This window comes from Gallinula chloropus (genome assembly GCF_964237585.1).
Source record: "Gallinula chloropus genome assembly, chromosome: 1".
In the NCBI taxonomy this organism is placed as follows: Eukaryota; Metazoa; Chordata; class Aves; order Gruiformes; family Rallidae; genus Gallinula; species Gallinula chloropus.
Window position 1 is genome coordinate 189,621,917 of NC_140085.1, and position 21,849 is coordinate 189,643,765.

General features: G+C 46.0%; 1 protein-coding gene across 1 annotated transcript in view; it reads left to right on the plus strand.

The window, feature by feature from the left end:
* Window positions 1–21,849, plus strand: part of FAM168A (family with sequence similarity 168 member A) — a 179,677-nt gene that overhangs the window by 50,880 nt on the left and 106,948 nt on the right. Inside the window, exon 2 of the mRNA XM_084280231.1 lies at window positions 11,893–11,980. Coding sequence (XP_084136357.1) covers window positions 11,911–11,980 — 70 coding nt within the window. The 5' untranslated portion in view covers window positions 11,893–11,910. The remainder of the gene's footprint in view (window positions 1–11,892; window positions 11,981–21,849) is intronic.

Consider the following 21,849-nt stretch of genomic DNA (forward strand, 5'->3'; position numbering starts at 1 on the left):
AACTTGACTGGAGAGTGGAACCATACGGTGTATCTTTCCTCTGTGCACGGAGGACTCTGATGCTGTCTGCAAGTCTTTACCCCCTGAGGGATGCAGACGTGCCATCCTAAATCTGGTTCTCATCAGCATAGGCATGCCTGCGTGCAGGAACATCGACTGCTCAAGAGTTCCTGAACTGCTGCTTTGCTGTTATTCTTCATTTCCACTGGAAACGATCCCAGGAAAAAAAAAAAGGGTCCAGGACATGATGGAGAGCAAGTGAGCAAGCCTGAAATCTGATGTAGATTCACAGACTCACAGAATCGTAAGGGTTGGAAGGGACCCCCAGAGCCCATTGGGTCCAACCCTCCTGCCAAAGCAGCTCCCTAGGACAGGTCGCACAGGTCAGCATCCAGACGGGGCTGGAATATCTCCAGAGCAGGAGACTCCACACCCCCCTGGGCAGCCTGTCCCAGGGCTCCCTCACCCTCACCAGGAAGAAGTTCTTCCACATATTGGCGTGGAACCTCCTGTGCTCCAACCTGAGGCCATCGCCCCTTGTTCTGTCTCCACAACATGGTTTCAAACATGGAAACACTTCTTGAAAGAGCGAATGTCTTCTCAGGATAGAAAAAAAGTTTCTTGCCCAGCTCCTGCTGCTAGCTACCACTTCACAGGAGCTTTATCAATAAAGATGGCACTAGGAATATCAATATATCTATTGGTAGGATGGTTTGAGGATCAGGATGACCCTTCTGCTCTGGTTACATGTGTTTATGAAGCAAGGTGCTACAGGTTTTGGGGAACTGGAGTTTGTGGTACAGAGTTTGAGTTATTTAGGTAAAAATAAGGCTGGAGCAGGGCTGAAATGTTCTTTGGTGGTGCAAAGTTGGGAGAAGCACAGAAAAAAGTTATCATGCTCTGAAATGCCTTAGATTGATTCCTCAGTGCTGGGGAAGGTTATGGTGCAGATCAGCTTGAGTGCCATCACATGGCACATACAGGACAACAAGGTAATCAGGTCCAGTCAGCAGGAGTTCATGAAAGGCAGGTCCTGACTGACCAACCTGATCTCCTTCGGTGACAAGGCGACCAGCCCAGTGGATATGGGAAAGGCTGTGGATGTTGTCTACTTACTTCAGTAAAGTCTTTGACACGGTTTCCTACAGCATTCTCCTGGAGAAACTGGCTGCTGGGTATAAAATGGCTTCATCGGGTAAAGAACCGGCTGGGTGGCTGGGTGCAAACAGTTGTGGTGAATGAAATGAAATCCAGTTGGTGGCCAGTCACAGGTTGGTGTGGCCAGTTCTATATAATTGCTTTATCAGTTATCTGGATGAGAGGATTATGGGCACTCTCTGTAAATTCCTAGACAACAAGTTGGGTGGGAGTGTTGATCTGCTGGAGGGTAGGAAGGGTTTGAGATCTGGTCAGGTTGGATCGATGGGCCAATCGATGTGTGAGGTTCAACAGGGCGTGGTTCTGGGTCCTGCAATTGGGTCACATCAACCCCCATCAGCTCTACAGACTGGGGGCAGAGGGGCTGAAAAGCTGCCCAGCGGAAAAGGACCTGAGGGTGTTGGGCAACAGCCAGCTGAATGTGAGCCAGTAGTGTGCCCAGGGTGGGGCCAAGAAGGCTGACAGCATCCTGGCTTCTATCAGCAGTGGTGTGGCCAGCAGGACCAGGGCAGGGACCGTCCCCTGGCCCAGGCACTGGTGGGGCCGCCCCTTAAGCGCTGTGGTCAGGGTTGGGCCCCTTGCTCCCAGAAGGACATGGAGGGGCTGGAGCGTGTCCCAAGAAGAGCAGTGGAGTGGGGAAGGGGCTGAAGCACAAGTGTGATGGGCAGTGGCTGAGAGACTTGGGGGTTTGGTCTGGAGGATGCTGAGGGGAGACCTGATGGCTCTCTGTAACTCCCTGGAAGGAGAGGGTAGTGAGGTGGGGGTTGGTCTCTTCTCCCAAGTAACCAGGAATAGGACAAGAGGAAACAGCCTCAAGTTGTGCCAGGGGTGGTTTAGATTGGAGTTTAGGAAATACTTCTTCACTGAAAGGGTTGTCAAGCCCTGGCCCAGGCTGCCCAGGGCAGTGTGGGAGTCCCCATTCCTGGAGGGATTTAAAAGCTGTGTGGATGTGGTGCTCAGGGACATGACCTAGTGGTGGCCTTGGCAGTGCTGGGTTTGCAGTTGAACTCGATGATCTTAAGGATCTTTTCCAACCAAACGATTCTGTGATTCTGAGATTTATATAAACATTAGGATGTAGTTGAAGTGTAGGGGGAGAGAGAACAGTGAACATTCTGTTGTACAAACGAGAGCTGCCGTTAATCATTCACTGATAATTGGAGTCTTAAACTTTTTGTGGAGTTTGGGTTTTCTTTGGTTTCCCTATTTAAATGAATTTTTTCCAAATCCCATTTCATTTTATTAAGTAATATCTTGTCAACTTTGACCTGATTTTCTAAGGTCGTTAACAAGTTAAATAATTTGCTATAAGTGAGATAAATTCAATCAACTTTTAGCTATGGTTTAGCTAAAAAAGGAGTAGATTCAAAAAGGACCTGGTAATTGAGGAAAAACACATCACATCATATATCTCTGAGCTCATGCATACTGTCACAGTAGACTCTTTTGGGGGAGAGGTGGGACGTAACCTTGTAGCTTGCCAAAAATTAGCCTTCAACTGATGGATTGGAAGTTAATTTAATTATTGTCTTGCAAATTTCACATGGGGGGTCAAGTTTCAAATGACTTAGCGGAAAAATTGTCAGAAAATTACTGGAATTTGGAGGCAGTGTAAGGTCAGGAGGTCCTTCCATGTTCAAGGAGGACTTGGCTGAATACAATTAGCATACAATTTGTATAAAATGAATTTCAAGAGGTGATGTGCCGATCAAGGGAGATATAAATCTTTTTGGTTTGCCTTTTTTCTTTGTTCACACTCTCTCATGTTTGGTTCTTATGTGAAATAAGTGATTTTGGGTACACAGTTTTTCTCTCAGAGCAGGAAATACCATTCTCTTTCCAAGTGGTGTAAGGATGTTTTTTTTCAAAGCCACTTACATCCCAGTTTCACAAAGACAATGACAAATTGCAACCTAAGCAGTATGGGAAGGTAAAGAGTAAGTCACCTTGATGCAAGGACTGACATGAAACAGGATAGATAAGTGTCTGTTACCCAGAAAAGCTCACATTTACATTATTTACTCTTTTCTTTAAAAATGGACTTAAATTTAGATTTACTCTTTAATTTTTTTGAGAATTTGAAATATGTGCCTGTAAAAAAACCCACCCTTTAAAATATATTTACTTCTCAGTAACACTCTGTTTATAGTGATTTTATTCACTTAGCCTGAAAAGAAAATGATAATGAGTCACAGAATCACAAGACTTCATAAACTTCCTGAATCTCACATGCCAGGTTTTATCTTTCCTTTTAGGATTTTTTAATATCTCCCTCAACGTCATCTTTCTTTTCCTCTGCCTCCCTACAGCACTACAGTGGGAAATACCTCTATTTCTGTATATCAGAGTGGGAGAGGCATGTGAGATGCTAAATCCACCAATGTGTGCATAGAAATACTTGCATTCAAGTTTGTCTATGTGTTAAAAATTACTGATGCCCACTGGTATTTGAAGAGCAAAGGGAGGAATGTTTTTGGGAGGCAGGATAGCTGGTCATGGCTTTCTCAAGGGTAGGAAGTAAACTAACAGTAGAGAAAAACCACAGGGTAAGATGCTCCCATTGTCTTGTGTCTGTAGTGGTTTGAAGGTCGTGGTGATACTTTCGCTGGTTTTTGAGCTCTCGCTTTTGAGAGCTCCCGTGGGAAGAGGATGAAGGACATGGAACTGTTGGAATGGGTTCTGAGGAGGCCACAAAGATGGTACAAGGGCTGCAACACCTTTCCTGTGAGGTCAGGCTGAGAGTTGTACTTGTTCAGCCTGGAGAAGGCTCCAAAGAGATCTTATAGCACCTTCCGGTCCCTGAAGGGGCTACAGGAAAGCTGGGGAGGGACTTTTTAGAAGGGCAGGGAGTGATAGGATGAGGGAGAATGGTTTTTAATTGGATAGTAGGAGGAAGTTCTTTACTCTGAGGGTGCTGAGGCCTTGGCACAGGTTGCTTAGGGAAGTGGTGGATGCCACCTCCCTGGAGGTGTTCAAGGCCAGGTTGGATAGGGCCTTGAGTGGCCTGGTCTAGTGAGAGTTGTCCTTGCCTATGGCAGGGGGGTTGGAACTTGATGATCTTTGAGGTCCCTTCCAGCCATAACTGTTCTATGATTCTATGAAGGTGACAGTGTCTCAGGGTGTCATAGCATCTGTGACTCTCAGGGTGTCATCAGGAATGGAGCACAGAGTCCTCTTGCCTTGGCAGCAGCAGGAGAACATGATGCAGAGCATGAAGCCCAGCTCTGGTCCATCAAGGCGTGAACATCCAAGTGTAGCTTTGCTCTAAGGTCAAGCTCAGCATTCACAGCACGAGTGTTTTCATTTCCCTTCTTGGGCTACTTGGAAATCCCCTGTGTAGACGCGATTTGTCTGGCACCTTGACCTACTAATGGCACATTGGCCACCCGTAGCCTGACCTCCCTTGTATTTCTGTTTACCTTTCATCTCAAGTAATTTCCTAGTGTGATGGAATCACAGAATCACACAGAATCACAGAATCACAAGGTTGGAATAGACCTTTAAAGATCATCAAGTCCAACCGTTCCAGCCCTAAGCTAAACCAGATCCTTAAGTGCCTCATCTACTGTTTTTTTAAACACACCCAGGGACGGGGACTCAGCCACCTCCCTGGGCAGCCTGTTCCACATCCCCACAACTCTTTCAGGGAAGAACTTTTCCCTCACATCTGAGCTGACCCTGCTCTGGCACAGCTTGCTGATGGAGGCATGTCATGCGCTTTCACAGGAATGAGAAAATAGATGGAAAATGTAACCAGGTTACAGCCAGAAAGTATCCCAAGACTGTTTGCTAGCAGCTTATTCCCATGGCATTCCTGCTGGAGTTACCCCTTCAGCTCCTTGGTGGAGTCCTAGCAGCTTCTAAGCAACTGAGCATCACTGTTGTGGGGGATTAGGACACGGACGAAGCTCTGTGTGATAGAGCAGTACTTTTGTTTGTCTGTTTATAATTCATTTATATTAGTCTTTTTTGGTTGTGCATTCACAGCCACGAGCAAGTGCTGCAAGTTATTGTGGTGAAGGAGGTTTAATTTTGCTAATCCTGGTTTTATTCCTGCTTCAGTGTTGCTTTACGAATGCCACAAAGCAGCTCCTGTAATGAATTTGAAATGTAGTTTTGAATGGTATTGTCTTGCAGGATGTATTGGAAGCTCATCTGAAATGGGCCTTAATACTAGATGATGCTGAAAAGAAAGAAAGAAAGAAAATCATCCATTTGAAATGCTGTTTGCATGGATTCTTTCACGCTGCCTGGAAATAACACCCTGCATACCAAGCAGGGAGGAAGCACAAACCTCTTCCTCACAATACACCCAAACCCCTAACACGATTACAATCTCTTTATCTCAGCTAAAAAAGCCTTTTCTTTCCTCCTTCTCAATCAAAGTGGTTCTTTTCCTTACTGTTTGGTTGAAGGCCTAACGCAAGGCAGACATATGCAGCGATTTTCACCAAATTATGACTTATTTGTGGTCCTTACACCCAGAAAAGTGCAAATGAAATGCTGATTGCATCGAACGAGGCGCTTTATAAATGCAGCCGTGACTCCATCCTTGTCTGTGAGCTTAGAGGAGCGAGGGGGGGACACGGGCGCAGAGGTAAGGTGCCCTGACCCAGATACAAGCAGCTCTGGGAGGGTAATCACAGAATCACAAGATTGGAAAAGACCTTTAAAATCATCAAGTCCAACCATTCCCATCCTAAGCTAAACCATATCCCTAAGTACCTCATCTACCCTTTTTTTAAACACAACCAGGGAAGGTGACTCAGTCCCCTCCCTGGGCAGCCTGTTCCACAGCCCCACAACTGTTCCGGAAATTTTTTTTTTTCTGATATCTAATCTAAACCTGCCCTAGCACAGCTTGATGCCATTTTCCCTTGTCCCATCTCCTGTCCCCTGGCTGAAGAGACCATCACCCACCTCTCTGCACCCTCCTGGCAGGTCAGTGAAGGTGGTGGGAAGGTCTCCCCTCAGCCTCCTCTTCTCCAGGCTGAACATCCTCACCTTCCTCAGCTGTTCCTCAGAGGATTTGCCCTCCACCCCCTTCCCCAGCCTGGTTACCCTTCTCTGGATGCGCTCCAGGACCTCCATGTCCTTCTTATGGTGAGGAGCCCAGAACTGGACCCAGCACTCGAGGTGCAGCCTCACCAGTGCCCAGTCCAGGGGCACAATCCCCTCCCCAGACCTACTGGCCACACTATTTCTGACACAAGCCAGGATGCCATTGGCCTTCCTGGCCGCCTGGGCACACTGCTGGCTCCTGGTCAGTCTCCCAACACCCCCAGGTCCTTCTCCACCTGACAGCTCTCCAGCCAGTCTCCCCCAGCCTGCAGCGCTGCTCGGGGTTGTTACGTCTATGTGCAGCACTCTCCACTTGACCTTGATTCCATTGGTCTCAGCCCATCAGTCCAGTCTGTAACGATCCCTCTGAAGAGCCTCCCTACCCTCAGGCAGATCAACACTTCCTCCCAGTTTCCAGGAATTCTGAATTCCCAGGAATTCAGATTTGATGCCTTGTTATTTGATGCTGCTGCTGAGGGGAGTCTGGGATGTCACATCCCACTCTCAGTGCATGGGTCTGGGTGGAGGAATGCACATCCAGCTGGAAGGCAGAGGGGAAGAGGTTCATTTTCGAGGGATGTTTAGTCTGGAGAAGAGGAAGCTGAGGGAAGACCTTATCACCACCTACAACTACCTGAAGGGAGGTTGTAGAGAGATGGGCGATGGTCTCTTCAGCCAGGGGACAGGAGATGGGACAAGAGGAAATGGGCTCAAGCTGCACCAGGGCAGGGTCAGCTCAGATGGGAGGGAAAAGTTCTTCCCTGCAAGAGTTGTGGGGCTGTGGAACAGGCTGCCCAGGGAGGGGGCTGAGTCCCCGCCCCTGGGGGTGTTTAACAGATGGGGAGATGAGGTACTGAGAGATCTGGGTCAGCATAGGACAGGAATGGTTGGACTTGATGATCTTAAGGTCTTTTCCAACCTGGTGATTCTGGGATTTTCAGGAAAGTTGGGTCCTTTTGCTGACTCACAGGAACCAGTGCTGCTGCAGAGGAAGATGCTTGGTGGGTTTTGCTTTTCCTTTTGCCATTCCTGGGGAAGAGGGATCCTCAAAAAATGTATTTCTTGGGCAGGAAGGCTGGCTCTCTATGTGGTAGAAGGAAAATGCAGGGCTGGAGTGAGGTGAAGCCATGATTTCCTAGCTCTGTTGCAGAACATCCTCATCTTTCTGATCCTCTGAAATCACCAACATGAAGAGCTATATGGCCATGCTTGGCTGAATGAATAGGATCTGGCTTTTTGCAGCCACTCAGTATTGCTGCAGGGATCTTCCCGTGCCCCCCTATGCAAAGAGCACCATTCTGCAGCATGGGCATGCTTCTTGAGAGTATCTCAACGTTGGACATCATACTGGGTCGGTACAATCCTCGCTACCAACACAGGCTGAGGAATGATGTGCTGGAGAACAGCCCTGTGGAAAAGGACTTGAGATACTGATGGACGCAAAGCTGGACATGAACCATCAGTGTGCATCTGCAGCCCAGAAGGCCGACCCCATCCTGGGCTGCATCCCAAGGAGTGTGGCCAGCAGATGGAGAGACGGGATTCTGCCCCTCTGCTCTGCTCTGGGGAGACCTCACCTGCAGTGCTGTGTCCAGCTCTGGAGCCCTCAGCACAAGAAGGACATGGACCTGTTGGAGCGTGTCCAGAGGAGGCCACAATAATGATCCAAGGGCTGGAGCAGCTCTGCTGTGAAGCCAGACTGAGAGAGTTGGGCTGGGTCAGCCTGGAGAAGAGAATGCTTCAGGGAGACCTTAGAGCCCCTTCCAGTCCCTGAAGGAACCTGCAGGAAATCTGGGAAGGACTCTTATGTAAGGGCATAGAGCAATAGGACAAGGATCAATGGTTTTAAACTAATGCAGGGCAGGTTTAGATAGATGAGACCTTAGGAAGAAGTTCTTCACTCTGAAGGTTGTGAGACCCTGACACAGATTGCCCAGAGAAGCGGTAACAGCCCCATCCCTGGAGATGTTCAGGGTCAGGCTTGATGTGGCTCTGAGCAGCCTGCTGTAGTGAAGATGTCGCTGCTCACTGCAGGGACTGGTTGGACTAGATGGCCTTCAAAGGTCCCTTCCAACTTAACACATTCAATGATTCTGTGATTCTGTGCTGTTACTTGGGTGGTCAGGCACCTAAAACGGAGCCTGAATATTGATTTTTCTCCTGGGAACACACAGATGGCTGTATGGGATCAGATTAAAGGTCCTAAAAGCCTGCCTAGGCTATTTGGGAGAGAAGGAATTGCTTTGTCCCTTTGAAAACTTTCCAAATCCCACCACCCCAGCAATGAGGAACAAAGTAACCAACCTTCCCTTTTATTTGTGTTGAACCTGCAGCTCAAATATTTCTTCCAATGCCTCTGCTTACTTGGGTTATGAGAAAGCCTGTGTGATTCCTGCCTCTCCACCTCCTCCAGGTCATTTACATAGATGTCTGTCACATTCCCTGTCCCATTGGGCATTTCTTGTCTGGACTTGAGTCCTGTTAATGACTTAACAATTTATTATGGCCAGGAAACCTTGGCAACTCTTTGACAACTCCCTCCTTTTTCTCTCAAGTTCTATTTGTGGCATCTGTTACTGAAAGTATCATGCACTACTTGTAACCTTCAGGCTACCTGTATTATGAGGGTTTGAATTCAGAGCAGTACTACACTTTGGAGATGACTCCCACCAACTCTGGTGTTGTTTCCATTCCAACGTGGTTTTGGTGTGTACAGACCAGGTTTCTTTCAGAAACTTTGCTCCACTTGCCCATTGCATGTCCCCCAGCCTCTCATGGAACATACAGGTCCATACTGGTGATGGACATACCAGTAAAGAATACTGGTGATGTCCTTGAGACAACATTAAACTGTGCATCAGGTGGGAACCAGACTAAAAACCAGACTATAGGAATCTCAGCACAAAATGCTTTGACGGCCTGATCGTGTCTGATTGCACTGAGGTGTTTATTTATGTAGACATATCTTTGGATTTTTATAGTGCTTTTCCTTGTCAGAATATTTGATGACCATTAAAAGTTCAAAACACTTTGTTGTATTCCCACTATCGATGGAGAATCTGCATTGCAGGGTGATGATGGAGTTTGGTAATTAAAGGTTTTTGTTTCCTGGCTTGTGTTTAGAGCAGCAAAAGAGAAGTAGTTGCCCAGGGAGGGGTTTGAGTCACCATCCCTGGATGTGTTTAAAAATGTGGAGATCAGCTACTGAGGGATATGGATTAGCATAGGATGGGAACAGTCGGACTTGATGATCTTAAAGGTCTTTTCCAACCTCATGATTCTATGAAAAGATGCTCCTGATACAGTCTTGTGCTGGCACTGCTGGCCACCTTGTTCCTGTCAAACCATATCCTTTCAGATACTTTTGACTTTCTGAAAAAGTAAGGTGAAACGTGTCCTATGTGGACAGGGAGAGGCATTTCACTTCAGTACCTTGTCTATGATGATTTATTAGGAGAAATAATGTCCAATAGAGGTGTGATGGGAGGGCTTACATGGAATTTTTGTTTTTGCTTAAGAAAATAAAATATTTTTTATGAATATAGATGATGTTTTAATTGCATCTTCACTTGAAGAAGTCGTATATGTTGAAGGTAGTGGTATCCCACAGCATATGCAGACACAATGTGTTGGGTTTTGCGGTTTGAGGTATATCTAGGAGTGCATCCTGTGTCTGACACAACTTTCACTGAACATTCACAGAACCCAGGCTGGTGGGAGTTGGCAGGGACCTCCAGAGATCCCCCAGTCCCACCCTTGCCAGAGCAGGGTCCCCTCCAGCAGGCTGCACAGGACAGCGCCCAGGATCACAGGGTTGGGATGGCTCCAGAGATGGAGGGAGACTCCCCAAGCTCTCTGGGCAGCCTGGCCCAGGGCTCTGCCACCCTCCCTCAGGGTCAGGGGGAACTTCCTCTGCTCCAGTTTGTGCCCATGGCCCCTTGTCCTGTCCCTGGGCACCCCTGAATACAGACTGACCTGTCCTCCTGAGCCCACCCCTCAAGGGTTTCTCAGCACTGAGAAGATCCCCCTTAGTCTTGTCCAGGCTGAACAGCCCCAAGTCCCTCAGCCTCTCTGCACCAGAGAGATGTTCTGGTGCCCTCAGCATCTCCGTAGCTCTTTGTTGTCCCCTCTTTTTGTCCTTCTTGACCTGGGGAGCCCAGCACCGCAGAGAACATTCCAGATTCAATGGGCTCCATATGGCAGCCCATAAGCCAGTCTTTCAGTCGGACCCTTACAGAAGCAGGTGTTCACCATCTCAGAGACCGATGATGTTGAGTTTTCTCCTCTAAATGAGAACTCAAGCCAGAAGCTTGAGCTTGCCAGGCAGGGGCAGGCTCAGCAAGACTTGCAGCACTGCCTGGGGACATGGAGACCCAATGGCCATAAAACCTTAATACCTTAATGTGAATCCTCAGTTGGAATGTCTGATGGATGCAAAGTTTTGCATTGATTTCCCTGTTGATCTTCTTAACAGCTCCATCCTGCCTTAGTGAAGTTGCTGGTGTAAATACATGTCTCCACTTCCAGCTCGCTTTATAACTGTGCTTTGCTTTGGGAATTACTCCTTCTGTGCTAACTTGGGGGTGGAGGGAAGGCTAATTAATTAAGCAGTAATTGTTGTCAAGTCAATTGGTGCTAACATTTAACATTTGACTTGTTTACTATCCTGAGGTAAAGCGGAAGGAGTTAATGATCTAACAAATTGTGCATCCATCATGAGAGACTTGTTTGGAAAGAATGGTTTTGTTTATGGACTGTAAAATAATAGATTTTTTTTAAAAAAAAAACCCCACATTTTGAAACAAGAACGTTGAGGTTCTTGTGTGAAATTGTCACTAGATAGCTGTGGAGACAAATGTGTCGCCTAATAAAACTTAATGACTGATTTTCCCATTAATCAGAATTGAGAATGTACTTCATTAAGATAATTAACTGAGCCAGTTGCTTAACTGACAGTTAGTAGACACAAATTCCCAAGTTACTTGCTTTCCTCTAAATAAAACTCACAAGAAGTTAACCCAGCACTGCTTCAGCATCTTTATTGGAGGGCAAAGCAGAAGCACTGCTAAAATCTCATTGCTCGCATTAGGTCCATGACTGCGTCTCCCCATCTGGGACAACAGTAGGATGTAGTGGATAGCCCTGGGTGCCCCATAGGCCCAAGCCTTAGGTTTGAGGTTATTGTAGTCATCTCATTTGGAAAGCTCACAAATATTTGCCTCTCTCCATCTCGCCAGAAGCAGATGGTCTTTTATCCGCTAATTTTTGAAAGGTCAGGTCTTCGTTGTGGTTGGTTTTGTCACCCCAGAACTATTAGCTCCTCCAAGGGGGAGAATTCTTTGTCTGAATTTATAGCTTCTCTTCTTTATTCCTTGCAAGATAGAAGTGGGGTCATGAGTCCTGAGCCCCCCTCAAGGCAGGGATGTGTTAGATGAATCTGCTCCGGGTGCATTTGTAGGCAGAACCTGCAGTGCTGAAGAAGTTAGGGGAATTAACTGAGAGATCCAAAACCTGAATTATTAAATATGCTATCTGGTTGTAAATCCTTTCCTTTGCAGAACTCTGTCTTGAATTTATAACGTGGCGATGCTAGAAAAGAAGACTCTGTACAGAAGACAGCTCTGCAGCTAATGTAAGGCAGTTGTCTCAACCCTGCTTTTCTTTTGTCCTCAGAGTTCCTGGTCTTCCACGATGAACCCTGTTTACAGCCCCGTCCAACCTGGGGCTCCCTACGGAAACCCGAAGAACATGGCGTATACAGGTAGGACTGGTGTTTACTGGCCCTTTTGTGGATGTCTGTATGGGGTTGATGAGAGCAGATGATTGTTAATGAGTGGTTAGTCCCTCAATGAAGGGAGAAAGAGTTCCCATCAGGAAGTCAGATGGGAACGTGACTTGCAGGTAAAACTCTTCAGCAAAGCCAGTGCAGTAACTGTTAGTGGGAAGAAATGGTCCTGAATTCATAAGAAGAGGAAATCCTGAAGAAAAAGACCAAAAAGTGGTTACTTTAGACAAAGAAAACACACAAGAAGTTACCGTGTGAGTCAGCTGGGAGCTGGAGGGTTTGCCTCCAGAGCTGAACCCAGCGACTCTGGAATAATTCAGCTGTAGAAACAAGGTAGCCTGTTATTTGGAGAACGTGCAATTGGTGTCATAGGTGGTGATTTAAACTATGTTATTGACTGATTTTTGTTTTCAAAAGTTATGCTTTTGTTGAGTTAATCTTTTACTGAACAGCAGGTTGGATGGCTCTTTGAGGGCCATCTTTAGTTGTCCAAAAATGTAATCTTTAATACTTGAAAAAAGGCACTGAAAGATGTTTACCATAATTATGTAACTAGTGGGGAACTGAAGTTTACTGATACAGAAAGAATTGAGCTCAGAGAGAAATAAATAGAGGTTTGGAGAAAAAAAAATAATCTTGGTTTAAGTGTATCTGTGGTTTTTCCTGTGGATTATCTTCACCAGCAGTTGTTCTTCTGATCTTGTATAAGCACCTTATGAAATCAGGCTTGGAAGATAGTTCATTCTAACGTTTTGGTGAATGTAATTAGCTATTAAGTGTCATGTTGTGTTAAGACTTCCTTCTTTGTATTTCTATTTCCAGTTGTATGTGTTGACTTTTGCCTAATGTGTGAAATTGCTTGGGAATGTGCTTTTGTGGAGGAGAGCGGTCAACAGCAAATGGAAGTGGACATCAAATACACTCAGCCACTTCATTTCTAAAATATTCTCATTGGCTTTTGTAGCAATTTCAGCTGGTAGATCAGCAGAGCTGGCTGTGTCTCATACTCTGCAGAGCAGAGAGTTCCTCAGAGGCGTTTTGCCCCATGTTTTGTTCACCCTTTCTTTTTTCCCCATCAAATTTATGCATGCTGCTTTGTTGGAGATACTGTAGCTCAGGGAAAACTTTGGTCTCACACTCAAAGAACTAGAGGCTTGGGGGAAAAAGAAAAAAAGAATAGATATCTCTCTGAATAATAGTCTCTTCAAAAATATCACTGCTGGAAGAAGACTCCAGCAGTGCTTGGGTGATAGACTGAGCTCATATGTGTAAGGTTATTTTCCTGAACTAGAAAGAACAGCAAATTTGTGCTTTCCAGCACAAGGATGGTTTGGACAGGAGTCTACTTCTCTCCTACTTTAGGGGTTTTATTTGGGTTTTTTTGGCATGCATGCAAAGCTCCACCGTAATATCCATTCAGTGTGTGTTTTCTGTATCTGCTTTCATATGATCCTGGCTATTTCAGAAGCTGTTTTCTGGCACTTGATAAGGCAATTCCATTTAAATATTGAGGTGCAGATTGGACAGAGTTTGTACCTTGACCTTTCTGGAAGGAGACTTTTAGAGGATGATTTCTGGTTTAGATGAATAAACTCTACATGACTGCCTTCTGAATAAGTCGAATGGCAAAATAAATAGGATATTATCTTCTAAAATAACCTGCTGATTAATTGCCATGAAGATTATACTTAAATATATAAAGTGATTGTCTGCCTTGTCCAGCTTGTGCTACGTCTGATAGGGATCATGGTGAGGTGGTCCCCATAAGAGTTGTTTCATCCTAAACCATCAGACTTCAGGAATTTGTCTTCCAGGGTTTGCAGTAAATAAAGATAAATTGGTGCCAGATGTGCAGGATGACCTTGGAGGAAAAAGTTGGAGGAAAAATGTTACAAGGTCCTTGGTTATGTGAATAGAAAACCAAAGAAGAGAAGATTCAGCTGACTGCTTGAACATAGGACACTAAAGCAGGAATTGAATCTTGTTAGTGCTTGGTTTTTCCATTGCACAGGTGTAAAATAAGGAGTCAGTGGACTGAATTCTTGCATTGAAGTCCCAAAATAGGTAACAGGTTAAAAAATGCTTAAACAAAAAACTGTTTTCTTTGCTAGGCAAAGAGAATTATAAGACATTTTGAAATATGAATATATTTGAATATTTAATGAAAGACCTAAAGTTATATTGCAGAAAAGGGGGAGAAAATTTTAATTCTCTCCATTGTATAGCAATGACTGGCAGCTCCTGAGGGTGGTCTCAGTGGTTATTAAAAGAAGGTTGCCATGTCTCCTGTATTACAAGTGCTGGGCTTTGTCTGATTTTTGCTTTCTGTGCATAGATTTCATTTACATTCCTCATTTTAGCTATGCATCCGTTTCTAGACGGACAGGAGCAGCCTCACATTCACAAACGTGGGTCTTTGTTGGGGGACAAGCTGTTGGAGGGACACCTTCCTTATGAGGACAGGCTGAGGGAGCTGGGCCTCTTTAGCCTGGAGCAAACTGAGGGGTGGCCTTATTAATGTTTATAAATATGTAAAGGGTGAGTGTCAGGAGGATGGAGCCAGGCTCTTCTCAGCAATGTCCAGGACAAGGGGCAATGGGTGCAAACTGCACCATAGGTAGTTCCATGTGAATATAAGGGGAAACTTACTCTGTGAGGGTGACAGAGCCCTGGGACAGGCTGCCCAGAGAGGTTGTGGAGTCTCATTCTCTGGAGACATTCAAAACCCACCTGGATGGGTGGGTTTTTTCAAATTGCTTTGAAAATAATCACAAAGGCATATGACATGGTAGATCTAGAGGGGATGCTGACTGCTGTCGCGTGTGCAGACCCCTTCCATGGCCCTTCAGTGAGTTTTTTGACACTGTCTCCCATAACATCCTCGTAGGCATGCTTAAGAAGTGGTGGTTGGATGAGTGGACAATGGGGTGTTGCTGAGAACAGGCTGAAGGGCAGAGCCCAGAGCGTTGTGATGAGCAACACAGAGCCCAGTTGAAGGCATCTACTAAAGAGTGGAATAAACCTTGTGTGTTTTCTGCTAGCAGTGATTTTTTGCTGTCAAAGGAGCTGGTTATTGAGCTGAGCTAAGGTGACACGGAGAGAATATTCTCACTGCAGACAGACCTACATCTGTCCAGCCCTGGGTTTCCTCTCCAGCACATCCTGGTTCCTCACACTTGGCTCATGGCTGCTTCCACCTGGCTAATTTGACATATTTTAGAATATCAGCAGCAAACACTGACTGTTGTTTACCATTTAATTAAAACAGCCTGTAATTAACTTATATCTTCATGTAAGCTCTCGTTTTAATTGAGGTTAACTTTAAAAAGCTACTTCAGGATTCTCATTTGCTTTTCTTGTTATATGTAGAATACCCTTTACCTGCCCCAAACATCTGCTGCTGAACTGCCTGCTTTTCCTTTGTCCCATTATCCTGCCCATTTTCCTTGCATCCACTTTTGCTGAGGCACCAGTCCTGCAGCAAATAGATTAGCTCGTTGGCATGGAATCAGGATGAAGAATCAGTTTCTCCTGTAGCTTGTTTGACTTCAAGCGTGAAACCATAAAAGTGTTTGTTATAGCTCACCCTATTATCATTTTCCCTACCAGAAGCTGATTAATATGCTGATAAGATGCTGTGATTCATGAACCTTCGGTAGACTGACTCTGTATTCGATGCACTTATTACTAAATAATAAATGATAATAAAATCCAAGAGCCTGAAGATGTGAAGCTGGTTAGTAAATCTCCGAGGAGTTGGTATTGCGCTGCTCCAGTGCACAACGTTTTCCAGGTCCTGCTGCAGCAGCCGCCTGCTCAGCAGCTTCCGTGCTCAGAAGAAACATTCTCCAGCTCAAGTTTTGCTGATGGGAGGATGGAAGCTCTTGGTTTGCTTTCAACAAACAGCCCTGTTCAGGCTCTACGTACCATGAAGCAATATTTCTGTGTCATCCCCTGCCTCCCTCCCTGCCCTCAATTATTGAAGGGAAAGGAAAAATGCTTTTTATTCAGTAGGTTATTTGACATTTTAAAAGGAAAGCTCTGTATTCCTAGTTATTTTGCTCTTTACCAGTTCAGACAAATCACTAAACAACATAGAAATATTCTCTTCTGATTGTTCTTTGACCACATATTACTGATGATACTCTTGCAAATGGTTTGTTCCCCTTCACCTTTTTCCACAACCAGCCCCCCACTTCCTCTCTGGAAAAAATCCACACTCCTTATACAGTCCTAAATCCCAGCTGCAGAATTGCACACAACTTTTGACCCTGCCTGGGGTATCTTCTGGTCACCCAGATTCACATTTTATTGTTCAATTTTAGATTCCTGAGGCATGAAGGTCTGTCTCTGAGTGATCCTCTGGGATTTAACGATAACAGGCAAGAAAGGACCATTTTAGAATCACAGAATCATAGAATACTTTGTGTTCTAAGGGACCTTGAACATCATCTAGTTCTAACCCCCTTCCATGGGCAAGGACACCCTCACCAGACCAGGTTGCCCAAAGCCCCATACAACCTGGCCTTGAACGCTTCCAGGGATGGGGCTTCCACAGCCTCTCTGGGCACCCTGTGCCAGGGCCTCACCCCTCTCAGAGTAAAGAATTTCTTTCTAATGTCTGACCTAACCCTGCCCTCTTTCAGCTTGAAGCCATCAGCCCTTGTCCTGTCCCCGCACTCCCTGGTGACCAGTCCCTCTCCCGCTTTCCTGTAAGACCCCTTTAAGGATTGGTCAGCTGCAATTAGGTCTCCCTGGAGCCTTCTCTTCTCCAGGCTGAACCAGCCCAACTCTCTCAGCCTGTGTTCTTAGCAGAGGTGCTCCAGTCCCTGATCATCTCCATGGCCTCCTCCGGACTTGCTCCAATAGCTCTGTGCCTTTCCTGGCCTGGGGACCCCCAAGCTGTCTTAGAAATGCTCATTTGTCTCAGATGCTGAAAGTCGTGTTGATGCCCAACTGAGATGTAAACATCTACCCATCTGTTTGGTCTTGAGTCCTGTCTCTAGGTTTTGTACCTGAATTATTTACTGCAGATTTTATAAGATGGTAAGATCGGTTTAAAAATATTCTGTCTTGACAAGGTTATGTGCCTGGCTTTTCAGTGAGAAGGGAAAGGCAAACGTACCTTCAGACATGAGTACATGTGGGGCAAGGAAGGATGGTACCTGTTTTTCCAGGCTGGATACTCTCACCACTCTGGAAACACGGACACCTTGCCTGCGGAAGGCCAGCTGGGATGGTCATTTCTCAAGTTCAAGGTTTTCAGCTCTCATCTGATCCCTACAGCCCATAAAATCATACAATATTTTTGGTTAGAAAAGACCCTTAAGATAATCAAGTCCAACTGTTAAACCAACACTGACAAGGCCACCCTTAAACTCTGTCCCTGAGCACCACATCTAACAGCTTTTGAATATCTCCAGGGATGGAGACTCCACCACTGCCCTCAGCAGCCTGGTCCAGTGCTTGGCAACCCCTTGCAGTGAAGAAATACTTCCTAATCTCCAATCTAAACCTCCCCTGGCATGGTTTGAGGCTCTTTCCTCTTCTCCTATGGCTAGTTACTTGGGAAAAGAGACTGACTCTCCCTCACTATACCCTTCTTCCAGGGAGTTGCAGAGAGCCATCAGGTCTCTCCTCAGCCTCCTCCAGACCAGCCCCTAAGTCCCTTGGCTGCTTCCATCAGTCTTGTGCTCCCCACCCTTCCCCACTCTGTTGCTCTTGTCGGGACACGTTCCAGCACCTCAATGTCCTTCTGGTGGAGAGGGGGCCAAACCTGACCCCAGTACTCAAAGGGCATCCCCACCAGTGCCCAGGCCAGGGGACGGTCCCTGCCCTGGTTCTGCCAGGCCTGCAGTCTATTCCCAAGGCCAGTAGATCAAGGTTGTTTAGACTAGCAAGGACTCTTGGTCTGAAACCACATAGATCACTGGTCTGCCCACCTCTTCAATCTCAGGGAAGAGTCAAGGATATGCAGCTTGGTGGCAGCCGAGGACAATGTGGCAGAAAGAGACAGCAAGGAGTCCTTAAGGAGGGTTCCACACTCATAAAGGGCATAGAGAAGACAACCAACTCTTTGTTTCTTTCAGAAACCAGTAGATCACTGAGCATAAATGTGAGCAGTTGTCATCAAGAAGCTTTTGTTGGGTGGCAGGACTGAAACAAAGACAACAGGCTGGGATCTAGCATCCTCCCATTGCCCCCTTCCCTGACTTTTTGGGCAAGATTATCAGTCAACCCCCACTGCTGCTTTTCAGATCCTTCTCCTTCTTGCATTGCTCCTTCCCTGGAGTTCTTCACTCCATCCAAGCTATTTTTCCTTCTTTCTTGCTTCCCATCAGCATGGCCCAGCTGGCAAACACCTGCAGGGGTCCAGGAGAGCTGGACTCATTTCATCAGGAGGAACCTGATGCCTTTTAATAAAAGGTCTTTGTGTGACTGGGTTCTGTTTAACCACATTTCCAAGGTGGATTAACATAAGCTGCTGCCCAGAGGCACTTTTAGAGAGCCTCCACATCACACAAATGTGAAATAAATATTCACTGGGCAGCCTTATGTAGCTTCAGGCCTGGAGCTTGGTGGCCCTGCCTGTGGCAGAGGGTTAGAGCTCTCTGATCCTTGGGGTCCATTCCAACCCAGACCAGTCTATGATTATATGGTTCAAGGGTAGCTGATCAGCAGGTTTTATCCTGCTCAAGATTTACCAAAGTATTTTGGGGAAGCAGGGTAGTCTAAAGCAAGGAAGACTTTGAAAATCACATGTACAATCTGTGATCTTGCTTCAAGACCTAATATGTTCTTCCTCAAATAAAAAAAAAAAGCTTCCTTCATTTTAAAGCTTAAAATAGTCTTATTTCTGATGATTTAAGGAGAAATCCTGGCTAAAAGCTTTATCATTTGTATGTAGGAATGCGTAGTGTCTCCCCAAATTACTTGTCAACTGTTTTTACGCTGTCTGGAAGGCCTGGCTTCATTTGCTTTCCAATTTAATTGATTTTCCTGCTTCTTCAAGTGGCAATCTCTCTCTGGGACTTTTTGAGAGCATTGAGAAGAATACATGAAAGTAATGGAATTTTAATTTACGGGCTAACGCACGCGCGTGGTTATAGTGCCAAGACTTCGTGATGGGGAATGGGTGTGGCTGGTAGGCAAAAAAATACAGAGTCAACCTGCTAATTGCTGGTTTTCTGTGTTTGTGGAAAGGCATCAATTTGATATTCTTCTTGTGTGGCAGAAATCTTGGAGATCTTTCCAAGAGATTCCTGAAAGGATTAAGGGTTTGCGCGAGCTGATGCTCTTACATTTGTAACCCATGCTCGCCGGCTGTACAAGGCTGAAGCAAAAATTGTGCTGATGTCATAGTCTACAAGCTCAACACGAACTGGCAGTGTGCACTGGTAGCTCAGAAGGCCAACCGTGTCCTGGACTGCATCAAGAACAGCGTAGCCAGCAGGTCTGGCGGGGGGGGGGGGGAGATTCTTCCCGTTTGCTCTGCTCTCATGAGACCTCCCTGCAGTGCTGCCTCCAGCTCGGTGATCCCCAGGACAGGAAAGACACAGAGCGGTTGGAGTGAGTCCAGAGGAGGCCATGGAGATGATCAGGGGGCTGGAACACCTCTCCTATGAAGCCAGGCTGACAGAGATGGGCTGGTTCAGCCTGGAGAAGAGAAGGCTCCAGGGAGACCTAATTGCAGCCTACCAAGAGGTCCTACAAGGAAAGTGGGAGAGTGGATGGTCACCAGGGACAGGCCAAGGGGTGATGGCTCCTAGCTGAAAAAGGGCAGGGTTCGATTAGATGTTAGCAAGAAATTCTTTACCCTAAGGGGGGTGAGGCCCTGGCACAGGGTGCCCAGTGAGGCTGTGGAAGCCCCATCCCTGGAAGTGTTCAAGGCCAGGTTGGTTGGGGTGTTGGGGGCAACCTGGTCTAGTAATGGTGTCCCTGCCCATGGCAGGGGGTTGGAACTAGATGATGTTTGAGGTCCCTTCCAACCCAAAGTGTTCTATAGTCCTGTGATTCTAATTCTAAGTCTTTGCGTTAAGGTGGAAAACAGAAAGACAGTGAACTTAATAGCTTGGTTGGCACTGGTTGCTAAGGATGCCTTTCCTCTAGGACCCTCCATACCTCTGCATGTGAGCGAGCCCAGCTCCACGCTTCTCAGAAGTGGAAAGTTCTAGCGCTTCCTCTGGTACTTGAAGCTCTCCTAGCTGTGATTTGGGTCCCTGCCATGGGCCCTCCACATGCTCCAGAAGAGCAAGATGCATCCCTGAGTTAGACTCTTTGCTGCACTCCAAATTGCAAAGTCTCAAGTTCTGTCAATTTTTTTTTCCCCCTAGGATGAAACCACAACATTTGTTGGGCCATAATGATTAACAGAGGGAATCAGCATTGGCCACCCTCTGGTCATTTGGTTTGTTGGCAAGACAAGAGGTGTGGGATTCTCACGTGTGTTTCTATCCTAATCTGTGTCATCTGGGTTCACTGTCCAACTTCAGACACAACAGCACATGCGAGGATTGACCTGATTTACACTTGACTGTGATTTATTGTTACCTTGAAAGCCAGGAGCGTCTGATTTTCTAGAAGACAGAGAGATGTTCCAATAGGATTTCTACAGTTGGCTTTTAATCCTCTTTTGCGTACGCTTGGTAGGACAAAGATAATTCTAGGCTTGATTTCAGCCTTTCTTATTAACTTAAAATGTTGCTGTATTATTCTCTGGAAAGGCTGGGCCTTTGGTAACAGATTAGTTCTTTGGCCAAGAAAACAAAGTTCTTTCAGAACTACTATATGTGAAGAGGACAAATCAGACTTTTTTTTTCCCCTTTCTTTTTGGCATTTGGGGGATTGCTGAGAAACACAAGGCAAATGGCATTGATGCTGAGGCAGGCATGGTTGGGATACTCATCTGCTTACCTTTCCTCATGCATGTAAGAGTCTACATGCATGTCTACTCCTTCCATTGATTGGGAAATGCCATTTCTGGATTTAATTAGGTGATCCATTGCTTTCTGGTTCTGTAAAACAGGAATTTTAAACTGTGTTCAGGGCGTTGAATTGATTTCAGCCGGATTAAAAATGTATGAAGTGGGTACAGTGAATATTTTTCCTCTGGCGTTTCTTCATGTTTATTAATTGGTGTGTATAGAGCGGACAGGAAAATCATACTTGACTGGGAGAAGAATGAGCTCTGACTTGTGTAGACTCTTGTGTTTTTTGTGTTTAAATACATCATTTTTTTAATGGGAATACTTCCAAACAACTTGCTGAATTTCTCAGTCTTGGAAGCTGTTGGAGTTCCAGTGCTCTGGTTGATCGATAGCGGTTAATTCACCATCTTTGTAATAAATTAACTGAGGAACTTTCTCAAAGTCATTACGAACATAAAACGCCTATGGAAATGAGGGACAAGGTTTCTTATTTGGAGAGCACGGGAGAAGGAAGCAGAGGGGGTTTTGGCTGAGAATTTTGATATTTATCAGCATGGGCAATAGCTGTGAGCTGTGTTTGGATGGTTCTTCTGCCAACAGCAGCACCATAGGACAATGGACATAGAGGTAACTCCATTGCACTCACTTATGGATTTAGGCCCTGGAGGGGACCCCACTGCACTCACCTATAGACACAGGTTGCTGTGCAAAATAGGACTTGGTAGGCAGAATGAGAGGCATATAAGCGTGTTTCAAGGTAAAAGACTACTTTCATGGAATCATAGAATGGTCTGGGTTGGACGGGACCCCAAGGATCAGAGAGTTCCAACCCCCGTGCCACAGGCAGGGACACCAACCTGCAGGCCTGGAGCTACACAAGGTTGCCCAGGACCCCATCCAACCTGGCCTTGAACACCT